This window comes from Solanum tuberosum, unplaced genomic scaffold (assembly GCF_000226075.1).
Source record: "Solanum tuberosum cultivar DM 1-3 516 R44 unplaced genomic scaffold, SolTub_3.0 scf00001, whole genome shotgun sequence".
Lineage (NCBI taxonomy): Eukaryota > Viridiplantae > Streptophyta > Magnoliopsida > Solanales > Solanaceae > Solanum > Solanum tuberosum.
The window spans coordinates 3,661,635-3,672,659 of record NW_006238927.1 but is presented as its reverse complement, the minus strand read 5'-3'; the positions used below and the strand labels follow the sequence as shown (position 1 = coordinate 3,672,659).

Here is an 11,025-nt window from a genome sequence, read left to right as displayed (position 1 = left end):
AACCCTACACCCCCTTTTAACTTAGGATATCAAACATTCTTCCAAGAGGACCAATGACTACTCTTGCATGCCCTCCTCCTTGTTACTCCAATAAAATCTTGTGTAATTCTGAAATGGTATATTTGGTGGGGGCTAGAGTTGATATAGATAAATTGGCATTGCTTTGTAGAACACCATTGATCAACACTGTCTTTCCTCCATATGAGAGAAACTTCCCCTTCCAAGTCTATAGATTCTCCTTCACCTTTTTAATCAAATCATTATAGTACTCTTTTCTTTTTCCTTGAGTGAAAAATTGGACATCTCAGGTATTTAACACTCCGTTTACAAAACCCGTCATTTGTTCAACATCCTGCATCAACCTGACTGCCACATTTTTGAACATATAAAATGCACTTTTATCTCTATTAATCAATTGTTTCATATTCTTGAAGAGTTTCCATAATCAAACTGATAGAGTCCTTATATGCAGATGTGAAAATAGTAGTATCATCTAACACTCCACCTTGGCAATCCATATGATCATTTATACAACCCATTGTCATGCAGAGAATTTAGAGCCCTAGAAAGCACTTCATCTGAAAGAACAAATAAGGTTGGTGAAAGAGGATCACCCTGCTTCACACTCCTAGTAGAGTTAAAAAACAACAACATGACACTGACCATTGAGCAAGATAGAAGCCATGAGAACATCTTGAAACCCCATTTTCCTCAGAACCCTAGTAAGAAAATGCTAAGAGACTCTATCATAAGCCCTTGTCATATCTAACTTTATTACCACATTAGTTGGTTTTCCCCTCTTCCTGATGTCTATAACTATCTCTCGAGTAAGTAGCACATTCTCAATTATACATCTGTCTTTCACAAAACAAGACTGATTTGAGGAGATAAATCGCAACAGTAAAGGATCAAGTCTTCCAAGCATCACCCTTGAGATTACCTTGTTAATGAAATTACTCAAACTGATTGGTTTCAAATTCTGAACCACCTCTTTTTTTAGGAATTAGGACCAAGTTAAGTTAGTATGAGTAAAACATTTGGGGAGAGTATCACCACCAAAAAATTGCCTCTACTACCTTACGAACATATATACCAACCACTTCCCAACAAGATTGAAAAAAACTCCGGATAAACCATCAGGTCCACTTGCACTTGACCCATCTAAAGCCAAGGTTGTTTTTCTCAGTTCTTCCAAGTCTAGTGGAATAGAGCACAACTTTGCATTATCTTCTTCAGATACCATTTCAGGAATATGATTTAGAATATGAAAATCAGATCCCTCCTTTTCTTGCTGAAATTGATTTCTATAGAACTTGATTCCCTCTTCTGCAATTGCTGAGTCTCCCTCTATTAAATTTCCATGTGTATCGTGGATCTTTTTCACCTGTAACCTTTCCTTCTACTGTTCACTTGATTATGAAAAAAATTTGTGTTTCTATCCCCTTCCACTTGATTTCTGCTTTTCCTTTCCAAAATTCCTCCTCATAATGTAAATATTTCTTCACTTATGTCTGTGCATGGTGAAGAATCATTCTATTGTCTGAACTAGGATGCTCCTCGAATAATTGCTCCTTGATTTTGACCAACTCTTCCCTTAAAATAAATTGTTTGAAATATTTCCATAGGTATCACTGCTTCACTTAGACAGCCTTTTTGACATTTTTTAATCTTCTATTTGAACATCAGAAAGGGGTGTCCCTCAAAATCAGCAACCCAGTCCGTAGCCAAAAGGGTCACTTTTTTCTTCCAAAATGCATAAAGGGCAACTGATTTTTTTAAAATACCAAGATGGATAAATTGCTATTGGAGCAGCGATATCCTTACTCAATTTAAACCTCGTTAACACCGTGTAAAAACATTGCTTTCTTGAAATCGTTGCATTAAAAACAATATTTTTATTAAAATTGCTGTCCGGGTAGTGATTTCCGAAAGAAATACTTTTTTAAAAATTTAAAATCACTCCTGGGATAGTGATTTTCAAAAAAAAAAAATCCCCATTTAGCCAAAACCCCTCTTTCTTCTTTCTGTGTTAAAAGAGAGAGTTGCAGAATCTCAAGCTTTCATATTTACTAGTTTTCTCTTGCTAGGTAAGTGTCTTTTTTTCCTTCATCTATGATTGTTACTATTTAGTGGTTGCTTGAAGGTGGGATGTTAAATGGAAATCGATGTATGTTATTAAAAAAAAAAAATTGATGAAATTGCTGACCTCAGCAGCGAGGAAATCAAAAAAAAAAATCTAATGAAATCGCTGCTGGGATTTTAAGAAAACTACTTTTTTTTACATAGCGGTTAACAGTGTTAAATTCAAGTAAGTATTTCGCTGCCCCATCAGCGAATTATCTGTTTTGGTATTTTAAAAGAATCAGTGGCCCTCTATGCATTTTGGAAGAAAAAAGTGACGCTCCGGACTCCAATTTTCACGAACTATGCTTTTGAACTCCTCCTCATGTTCAGCCCAAAACGTTAAAAACTTAAAAGGTTTTCCAATATATGCATTCTAACCCCTATACTAATGAGGAGAGGGGCACGGTCCGACCATGTTCTGGATAAATGTTCAACCTCCATATTGCCTAAACCGTCCAGTAACAATTGGTTTTTCAACACCCTATCCAACCTTTCAAAAATACAATTCATCATCAATTCTTCCATTCCACCATGTAAAAGGACTGCCTTTGAATCCCAATTCAAATAATTCAAAAGAGTTTATACAATGGGAAAATTCTTCACAATCGTCAGGTCTTACTGGTAGTCCTCAAATCTTCTCCACTTGAGATAAAATAACATTAAAATCCCCTCGTACCAATCAAGGAGGTGACATGTTAGAGGTAGTCAAATACATGTCATTCCACAAATCAATCCTATCAATATCATTGCATTTAGCATACACTAAAGTAATAACGATGGACTGGTTGTCCTCCAGAATTAATTTTAGTGTAATTTGCTTATCTGAATCCCTAATCACTTCCATCTCTACAGAATTAAAAAATTTCATACTACAGCATATTGCAAATCTGCTAGGGCATTCATGCGATCAACTTTTCCTTCCGTCCATTGAGTTACTGGCACTCCTTCAATATAATCTATTGTCTTTGTAGGAATGGGGACAATAGCTTCTTTGCCATGGACATTCATACTATTAAGAGATTTAGTGCCCTTAAAATTCAAAAAAGTCTGTTCCAGGGGTTTACTAGGAGTTTGGGGTTTTTTTTGAGAGGGTAATGGAGGGAATTGAATTTGGTTAAGAGTGTTCTCAGTCACCGTCTCCAGCAAAGAGCCCGGCAATGGCTGTGGGACTATCGTAGATTTTGCTCTATTTTCATCAAATCAGAACAGCATCACCAAAAGTATGACTCCATTCATTCATAAATTCGCCTATCACAACAAAATGTAGATCTTCAAGATGATTCATTCTATCGACTTCTTCCTCTATCCATTTGTTCTGTGGACTATGGTAATTTCTTCATGAAGACTTTCATGAGATTGTTTCTGGTTGAATAAAGAAAATCTGCAAAAGATCTCTTTAAGCAAACTAGGGTTCAAGACATTAGGATTATAGATGTCATTAGAAGACAGGTGGGAAATTTGAAGTGGCCAGCCACAATACCACAGATGATTGGGTTCATAGGCTAGGTTATGTTATGTATGCATGTTTAGGAGAGAGGAGAGAGAAGAGAGAATTTTATCACCAGATTGTAAGAATCAAGTTTGTAAAGGACTAGAAAGCCATTTCGCCCTTAGAAAGAAGTCTCACCTAAATCCAGAAATATAAATTTATTTAGATATTTTAAATCAATTACCCGCATTGGCCAAACTACTATTACAAAAGCTACAAGTCTAGCATTAAAATGCCAATCCAACAAAGAAATGCACGTAACCCCTCAAGTATGCCCAAGGCTAACCCACTTGATCAAGAAATAAACTTCAATTTATCGAACGACATGCACAGGTTCTCATGCACTTGTAACCTTAATGATTAGGGAATAACAAACCCAAAATCCGTCCTTAAAACTAGTCTATGTTTCCCTGACCAAGCAAGAGAGATTGAAAAATGAAAATGTGAAACAACAGCTACAATTTCCCAATTGTCTCCAGTTTTAAAATGATAACTCCATTGAGTTGATATTTAGGTATAAGCAATTTTGACAACAATTAAAGATATGATCATCTAAACCAGACATGATTCTACCCCCATCCCCTCCCCAAAAGGAAACTAATGATGGCAAGTCCTCACTGAAAATAGTCTAGAGAAGTGAGTGAGCCGAAGGTTTGATAGAGAATCAATGTCTCTGTCCACCATCAGCATTCCTCCTCCCTGAAAAATAGCATATACCAGGCGCATTTAGGTCCCTTGCACATGCATATGGCAGCAGCAAAACATCAAACTCGACACTCTATCTACTGTCGTCTCTCAAGAACAGATATATGCATGCTTACTACGCAGCACCTCCCTCCCCTAAGGTCGTAGAAATGCATTGATAGCATGAGTGGAGCTTCCAATTCAAGGGTTCTGCCCTATGACCTCAGATCCTGGCAAGCCATTTCCTCGAGTTCCTGGAGACATAGGTGACATACCAGATTCTGGGGCTACTTCCATATTTGGTTTCAATTCCACTGACGCAGCTCCAGAAAATCCATCAACTGGTGCACCTATAGGCAATGGAGGCATCACATATGGAGGAGCAACCTGAATGCTTGACATTCCTGGATCTGGATCCATCTGATCAAACTTACTTTGGCGAGGCCTCCTTTGATATCTATCACGACTACGACTACGGCTGCGGCTACGACTGCGCCTGGGGCTGTAGCTGCGACTCCGGCTTCGGCTGTAACTCCTACTATAACTCCTGCTTCTGCTGCGACTCCTGCTTCTGCTTCTACTACCCCATGTTCGAACTCTCTCCGGACTAGGGCTGTAACTTCTTCCTCGACTCCGACTTGGCATGTCTCTTCTATTGTCAAAACGTCCACGCCCGCGACCTCTCCCACGTCCTCGCACATCTGAACTGTCATACCGATCATTTCTGTCCCAAACACTTTGAGCACCACCCCTGCCACCACGGCCACCAAAATTGTTGTCCCTCATCCCAACACGGCCACCAAAGTGACCATCCCTTCCACCACGGCCACCAAAGTTGCTCTCCCTTCCACCACGGCCACCAAACCCACCATCTCTCATCCCACCAGGGCCACCAAACCCACCATCTCTCATCCCACCAGGACCACCAAACCCACCATCCCTCATACCACGGCCACCAAACCCACCATCCCTCATTCCGCCACGGCCACCAAATGCACCATCTCTCATCCCACCGCGGCCACCAGAATCCCAACGTGTGCGGACACCATCACCATCGACAAGATCAGAACGGTTCATGCCACCTCTATCCCTGCCACCAGCACGTAAAGCCATCTCCCTAACATCCGGAGGCACTTGCTGATTTGCGCCTTCCAGAACTTTAACAAGATCAGGAGCATATTTCCAGTCCTGATCAGATAAAAAGGTGTATGAAACACCAGTTGCACCAGCCCTACCAGTTCTTCCAATTCGGTGAACATAATCCTCAATCCCAGTCGGAAAATCATAGTTGATCACCACTCTGCAGCATAGTGAGAACTTAAAATGATATAAATGGTCTACTACTATTTCAAATAAAAAAACAAGGGCATATTATTTAGCAGTACACATTGATAGTTTTTTTTTTTAATTTCCGAAGAAAACATCCAACACACTCAGATATCAAATGAAAATGAGGTCCTCACCTTATATCAGGTATGTCCAGTCCTCTAGCAGCAACATCTGTTGCTACTAAAATTGGGGTCTTACCAGCGCGAAATTGATTGAGAACCCAGTCCCTCTCACCCTGGGACTTGTCTCCATGAATAGCTGCAGCTCCAAAGTTTCGACCAATACTGCGTGCAAGTTGGTCGCACAACTTCTTTGTGGAACAGAATATAATAGCTTTAGAACCCCTTTCTTGGGATCTAAGAATCTGCTCCAACCGTCTCTGCTTCTCCATTTGCGGGACTACTTCAATGTACTGCACAAGTATTTCACATTTGGAATAACCACTTCAGTATTTAAAATAGGAGGATGCTAGTTTCACAACAGAGGGATCTTTGTTTAAGCAAGCAACACTTCCATTGCTAATTAGTTTCACTCAAGATTGATGCAGGAGCTAAAACCCTCAACAGTACTCACTTGTTTAGACTAACAAAATATTTAAACTTAGTTTCCACATAAAGCATGAAGAAACAAAAAGTTAGATGGATAAATCATGTTTGGCTATCTGCATTAGTGTCATGTGTCAATGTTTCAAATTTGATAACCATCTGGGATGCAATCGCCATATCATGTTACCAAAAACTAAGAAACACAAACTCAAACAATAAAGAAAGAGGGTACTACAATTAAGTAATAATGAGAATACAGTGTCATTGCCCGTTTATCATATATCATATTCAGATTTTACAAAATCGGAAGATCAATAATTGAAGGACACGTTTCAAACCAAAATAATATCACTTTTTAAGTAGACCATGGCAGCCTAAAATCAGTAACTAATTGCTGGGAAACATTGCTGCAGAGAAATACATAAGGGAAATGTGATGATAATATATTAGCTGGTTGCTTAACATGGATATCCAGGCATTGCACATGAGTGTGGAAATAAACTGCTTCAAATTACCTGTGTGATAGACTTGTTTGCTGCAAGCTGATCAACGTTACCAATATTAACCTGGACAGGATTTCGAAGAAGATCACCGGCTATTTTTCGCACTTCTTTGGGCCAAGTTGCTGTGTACATAAGTGTTTGTCTATGTGGGGGTATCTCATTTACAATCTTGCGGATCTGAGGTTCAAAACCCATGTCAAGCATTCGATCAGCCTCATCTAGCACGAGAAGAGAAACCTGTCTAAAGTCAATTCTTTTCATTTCAAGGATGTCATTAAGCCGACCAGGAGTTGCAACAACAATATCTGTTCCGCGCTCTAGTTCTTTCAACTGGTGAACTTTGGGTGCACCTCCATACAAGCACTGAAATGAAAGAGTTGATCGATATCTTCTTCAAGAATCAACAGAGTTCAAATGAGAAACTGTTCATACATCAACTCACCGTGCAAGAAACCCTTGCAGATCGACCAAACTTCAGCGCTTCATCTTGTATTTGTGTGGCAAGCTCTCGTGTTGGAGATAAAACCACCACTGTCGGGCCATTTTGAGGATTGTTGTGCCGTCGTTTAAGGTGGACAAATGCAGGAATTAGATAGCCCAATGTTTTGCCAGAACCTGTCTTGGCAATGGCCACTATATCCCTATTTTGCAACGCTATGGGCCATGTTTGTGCCTGGATGGGAGTGGGTGAAGTGAATCCCGCAAACTGAATCTGCAATACATGACCCCAAATGAATAGAGAGGAGTAACGGTGAACACATCTACACACACTTAAGAATTCCAAGCACAATACTAAAGCAAGTAGCATGAAAACTAATTTAATCTTTAAAGAAAAGGGAAAGATAGAAAAATGGAGGAATCCTAAAGAAACACATGGGATGCAGTTGCTTACTGAAGCAACTCGAAGCAACAAAAGGGAGCAACTAAAACAGAAGACCCGGAGCAATAAGCTAGAAACCCCAGTCATCTAGTGGAATCTGTCTTAAGGGCCAACCACCTTTCATGAGCTATGCAACAGAGGCTCCAATTTCCATTTTGCAGCCTCAAAAACTCAGAACAGTTGTTGCCAAATTATGAGGATAGCATTACAGCGTACGACATGTGCTCCTCCTGCGGAGCAGATATCGCACCTGCGACAAGCGACAATCGATAAGCTTGTGGCATGTTCTTAAAATAAAAAATGGAAATGAGACGAAGCAGATCCTAAAATCCTTCAAATAACCAACAAGTGATCAAATTTGAGAAGAACACTCACCTCTCTTAGTATTTCTGGCGGGAAGCCAGTATCTTCAAATGTCATGAATGGAGCAGGGACATCACCACCCTAGACAATTAATTAAACCAACAAACTTCAGAATAACCAATGAAACCCCCTCGATAGCAAATGAAACGCCGACAAGCGTACTCCAGACTATATAAACCACAAAGCTTATACCAATGACTGACAACAAGAAAATAACATCAAATGCAAAGAATTCTATGATAAACCTCAACTAGAACTCAGAACACTAGAAGCATAATAGTCAACACAAGGCCCCAAAAAATTATGACTTATACTACACACTAGAACTTCAATTGCAGCTACACCAGCCATCTGCTAGCATACCCCCAAAAAAGATGATGAACAAGCTAACATGACCACAAAGATAAAGGAATTTGAACCCCTAAACACCAATAGTCTAGCTATTCAGAACAACTTGTGAAAAGATTGAGTAAGAGGTTCAAGCAGAAGAAGAAAAGACATGACAAGATTCAAAATAACATGGCATATTCAATGATTTAAAACAATCCAAGCAATAGGTAAAAATAGCACGGTTATCTAACTCGTTCTTCAGTTACTTCAAAAAGTTTCAGAATCGTTTGTCATGGCTACTGCTGCCTCTTCTTGCTTCAATGTTATCAGTTTTGTTTTGTGTCAGTGAAGGCAACCACATTTTTTTGAGAATGTTTTAAATTGTTCTAGAACTCAGATTTAAGTACAATTCACACAAAACAAAAGTCCAACTATGAGGTGTAAGCATTTTTTTAAAAGTATTTATTTTTATTATATAGATAGTGTATTTGGAATTTAATCATACTATAGAGATGCTTAGCGTAATTAATCTAATAAAAATAATTTGATAAACAAAAATCGGAATTAATCTGACCTATGTATGACCACCCTTGCTTAGGAGTAATATATTTTCTGTCAAAGCGCGTACTGTGAAACTAGTGAAAAGATGACAACAAAAACATATCCAGCACATATATTCTCACAAAGTGAAGTTTGAGGAGCATAGAATATATGCAAACATTACTCCTACGTCAGAGGTAGAGAGACTTTTTCCGAAGAAATAATATAAGCAAAAAGAGACTGATTCAATATAAGCTGAATCATGTTTCTTCAGAACTTGAACACTAGGCAACAAATTAATTTTTTCATGTCTGTCTAGTGCTAGTTCACCATGCTTCTCTTGTAGACTCTTAATACTTCTCTGTTACCTTTCATTTCATATACACACTTACAAAGCTCATGAACATAACTGCAACTAAATTGTAGATGACTTGGAAAGATAAAATAGTTTGTTGCTCGCGGAGGAAATGAGAAATCAACTCAATGGCCATAGCCATGTTAGCATCGACATCATTAGCAGTGCCCTCAAAAAACTGATGTCCAAGTAAGGACTACAAAGGAGGAGCAAGAAAGGATAGTTCTTCAGTTCACTTTCACTAACAAATACGTACGTATATTTTTTTTGATGACAAGGGAAACCCGCAGCCGCTACCCTTTGGGTGCGCACAGGGTAAAACCCCCGCTCCTATGCAATAGCTCGCAAACCACATAGGAGAGGTAACCCGCACTAGGCAAGCCCGGTGCGACGAGCTCGACCCAGAAGGCAAACCCCTTGCTTTCGCTGGCAAGGGGTTTCGAACTTGAGACCTCCAACATGGAAGTCCCAAGCCCAAACCACTGGGCCTCTTTGACACTAACATTTTGCGTTTGTGTTGCAAGTAAAGCAAGTATTGACTTGGATGGGCACAAATTCTGTATATTCTTAGTAATATTTTGCACACTTAACTTCAAACTTGCTACTGAGAGAAGTTCAAGAAAGTTCCAACTTCCAGTTCGTCATGCTCATCTATCAACTACTTACACATATTATAGGATATAAAGATACCATGCCAGAACAATATAAAAATGTTACACTGGCATCTAATTGTTCTCCTAGAAGAGTATAGATCACAAGTCATGGCCAAATAAGAAAGAAGAAAAATCAGAAAAACGAGATAAAAAATTTAATGAAACATATCCACTTGCTTGATGCCAAAAAATAAATCAGTAAAATTAACAGCATTCTCTAACTACTTTTTAAAAATAAACTTAGGAGATAAGATGAGCTAAGGCAGCAATAATGCCATCACGACGAAAAGTTATCCTACTAGTCAGATGGCCCTCGGTTTCAGAATCATTTGTCATGGCTGCTGCTGCCTCTTCTTGCTTTAATGTTATCAGTTTTGTTTTGTGTCAGTGGAGACAACCACATTTTTTTGAGAATGTTTTAAATTGTTCTAGAACTCAGATTTAAGTGCAATTCACACAAACAAAAGTCTAATTGACAAAGACAAGCCTCTTTGAAACTAACATTTTGCATTTGTGTTGTAAGTAAAGCAAGTATAGACTTGGATGGGCACAAATCTGTATATTCTTAGTAATATTTCTGCACACTTAACTTCAAACTTGCTACTGAGAAGTTCAAGAAAGTTCCAACTTCCAGTCGGTCATGCTCATCTATAAACTCCTTATACATATTATAGGATATGAAGATACCATGCCAGAACAATATAAAAATGCTTTACCATTCTCAAAAAAAAAAAACAATATAAAAATGTTACACTGGCATCTAATTGTTCTCCTAGAAGAGTATAGATCACAAGTCATAGCCAAACAAGAAAGAAGAAAAATCAGAAAGACGAGGATAAAAAATTTTAATGAAACATATCCACTTGCTTGATGCCAAAAAAGGAATCAGTTAACAGCATTCTCTAACTGCTTTTTAAAAATAAACTTAGGAGATAAGATGAGCTAAGGCAGCAATAATGCCATCACGACGAAAAGTTATCCTACTAGTCAGATGGCCCTCGGTGTAACACTTTTAGTTGTGCTTCGACAAACACAATGTCACAGCCATCACATAAATTGCTAGAAATATTCCCAAAGCTATCAACTAAAGCATGTATTACAAAATATATATATATATATATATAGCATAATGAGCCCCCCTCAAATCCCCTTCTCTCTTCTCAGATAGTTGAGTTCAATCCTGGGGGCATCCTATTGGGGGGGGGGGGGGTCAGCCTCATTCTTGCGTGT

At 38.8% G+C, this 11,025-nt stretch overlaps 1 protein-coding gene across 3 annotated transcripts in view; it reads right to left on the bottom strand.

Moving 5' to 3' along the window:
- Positions 1 to 3,907: 3,907 nt before the first annotated feature.
- The window catches only part of LOC102584978 (DEAD-box ATP-dependent RNA helicase 46-like), a 10,746-nt gene continuing 3,628 nt past the window's right edge, over positions 3,908 to 11,025 (bottom strand). For 2 of the 3 annotated variants that reach the window (XM_006337912.2, XM_015311854.1), the window contains 5 exons: positions 7,930 to 7,998; positions 7,117 to 7,386; positions 6,687 to 7,037; positions 5,761 to 6,038; positions 3,908 to 5,597 (listed from right to left, as the gene is read on the bottom strand). In XM_006337912.2, the coding sequence (XP_006337974.1) occupies positions 4,499 to 5,597; positions 5,761 to 6,038; positions 6,687 to 7,037; positions 7,117 to 7,386; positions 7,930 to 7,998 (2,067 nt within the window). In that variant the 3' untranslated portion in view covers positions 3,908 to 4,498. The remainder of the gene's footprint in view (positions 5,598 to 5,760; positions 6,039 to 6,686; positions 7,038 to 7,116; positions 7,387 to 7,929; positions 7,999 to 11,025) is intronic. The other variant, XM_015312075.1, reaches the window with a different exon arrangement.